Source organism: Pituophis catenifer, unplaced genomic scaffold, assembly GCF_029215685.1.
Source record: "Pituophis catenifer annectens isolate HBS135680 unplaced genomic scaffold, rPitCat1.0.hap2 SCAF_2, whole genome shotgun sequence".
NCBI classification, from domain to species: domain Eukaryota; kingdom Metazoa; phylum Chordata; class Lepidosauria; order Squamata; family Colubridae; genus Pituophis; species Pituophis catenifer.
The window spans coordinates 124338247-124340512 of record NW_027256882.1 but is presented as its reverse complement, the minus strand read 5'-3'; the positions used below and the strand labels follow the sequence as shown (position 1 = coordinate 124340512).

Sequence of the window (2266 nt, the reverse complement as noted above, 5' to 3'; positions counted from 1 at the left end):
CAACCTGTTGCCTATTTAAAGATGAAAACGCTTTAACATCAAAATAACTAAGAATGTCTTCAGACTGCTTTTGGTGGGAGTTTGGGATGAGATATACCCCCATTAGATATACTCTTGGTGGCGCAGCAGACTGAAGTGCTGTTAAGTAGCACTTAGCTGCCAGCTGCCTGCAATTACTGCGAGTTCAAATTTCACCAGGCTCAAGGTTGACTCAGCCTTCCATCCTTTTGAGGTAGGTAAAATGAGGACCCGGATTGTGGGGGCAATAAGATGACTTTGTATAAAAAAGAACACCGCTTAGGGGGGGCCGAAAGCCCTACTAAGCAGGTATATACAAAAATATGAAGGCTATTGCTTAATGCATTGTAAGCCACCCTGAGTCTCCGGAGAAGGGAGGCATATAAATCGATTAAGGATCGATTAACAATAAATTACCTGCAATTACTGCAGGTTCGAATCTCGCCAGGCTCAAGGTTGACTCAGCCTTCCATCCTTTCTAAGGTAGGTAAATTGAGGACCCAGTTGTGAGGGCAATAAGCTGACTTTGTATAAATATACAAAAGGATGAAGGCTATTGCTTAGCACATTGTAAGCTGCCCTGAGTCTCCGGAGAAGGGCGGCATATAAATCAAATTTAAAAAAAAAATAATTAAGGAGAGAAAAAAAAGAGATTCTGGGAAATGTTCATGTTAAGACATGTTGCAAAATGGCCCAGATGAAACTCAAACAAGCCATAATATAAACATTGACAGCTTTCTTTTGTTACCTTGCAGCCTGTTGACTCATTCTCTCTCCTCCAGTTTCCTCTCCCCTCCTGTATCCTTGTAATAATTTTAAAAGAGAACATGTTGTATCCATTTAAGGGGAGGGGGAAGGAGAGAAACCTGTCCATGCCCAAGACACACTATTAATCTGAATTCATCTTAAATCCTGTGAAGTTGAAAGAGGAAGGGCCCAAATGCTCAACGGAGCTGGGCCGCGAGTGGGAAAAGGGCGATCGGCAAAGGGAGCTGAAGGTGCCTTACTTCAAGCCGAGAGCTGTCAAGTTGGCGGAGATGCTCCCAACTGTGACACGGCGCGCTTTGCTGAGAAAAGTCTGCTCGAGCTTTACTATGGCGCGGCTAAATTAACCGCGCCTCCCCATGCAGTGAAAGAAGACACGCGGTGCTTACCTGGTTTCTGTTTCCAGTCTCCAAAGGCGATGCTTTACACCAGCCGCTCCTCTTTTGTCCTGTAGTTTACAGGCACCCCAGTGCGGAGGCGGCCGAGTTCTAGGGGTCCGTCGGGGCGGAGGGAGGCTGCAGGTTTCGGGGTCTTCGCTGGGGCAGAGAACAAGGAGGGCGCAGGCGCCGGCCGGCGGCGCTGGGAGAGGCGCTCGGAAAGCTTGGCTGCCAAGCGCAGGAAGCTGGGGTGGCGGCGGGGATCGGGAGAACGCGCGGGCGTCCCGTGAGGCAGTTCTTCCACCGGCACCCCGCGCAGGTTTCCCGAATACCAAAACAGCCAGCAGAGCAGCGAGAGGAAGAGCAGGAGCCCCCCGGACAGCATTAAGAAGTCTTTAAAGGGGCGCCCGTCGAGTGTAGGTCTCCCCACGCCCCCCGCCAACAGCAAAGCCAGCCCGGCCACGTCCAAGACCAGCGCGATCGCCAGGAAGATCGCGCAACGCCCGTAGCAATTACGGGCCATGCCCGTCCTGGAGGATCATCCGCGGTCCGGCTGGCTGGCTGGTTGGCAGGGCGATACCAAAGTCTTCCGCCACGCCCCTTCAGGTGTAATCGGAAGGCCACGCCCCTTGCTCTGCCGGTAGACAGGCGAGCCTCCATCGCCGCCCCCCTCCCCGGAACGATTCGGTTGATAGAGAGAGATATTAACACCCCACCCCCCAAGAGGGGGTGGGAGAGGAACTGTCGACCCTGGCCCGGATTGCTTCCAAAGTTAGTCACAGTCTACCAGATTAGTATCCCTCCTCCCCCTTTATTCAGTAGCAATACTGTCATTCGCGCTGCCCCTGGGGCCTTATCGCAATAGTTAGGATACTGCAGTCCTGCTAATCGCGTCGACGAGAAGAAAGAGAGAGGGATGGATGGATGGATGGATGGATGGATGGATGGATGGAAAGCTGGAACCACACGTGGAAAAGCGAACAGAAAACTCGCGCCAAACTGAGTGAAGCTCGCCCGTCTCTAACTTTCAGCAAAACTTAGAAAACCGGAATCTCACGAGAAACCAGGAAGAAAGAAATCAGAAATCAGAAAGAGAGAGAGAGAAA

The 2266-nt window shown here is 51.6% G+C and overlaps 1 protein-coding gene across 1 annotated transcript; it reads right to left on the bottom strand.

Moving 5' to 3' along the window:
- Nucleotides 1-1206: 1206 nt before the first annotated feature.
- On the bottom strand, nucleotides 1207-1683 carry TMEM238L (transmembrane protein 238 like). Its single transcript, XM_070934470.1, has one exon. The coding sequence runs from the start codon at nucleotides 1681-1683 to the stop codon at nucleotides 1207-1209; it is 477 nt and encodes a 158-aa protein (XP_070790571.1).
- Nucleotides 1684-2266: the final 583 nt, after the last annotated feature.

What these genes read in the sequence shown, in the direction of transcription:
- TMEM238L (XM_070934470.1), bottom strand. Translation starts at nt 1,683, where the DNA reads ATGGCCCGTAATTGCTACGGGCGTTGCGCGATCTTCCTGGCGATCGCG.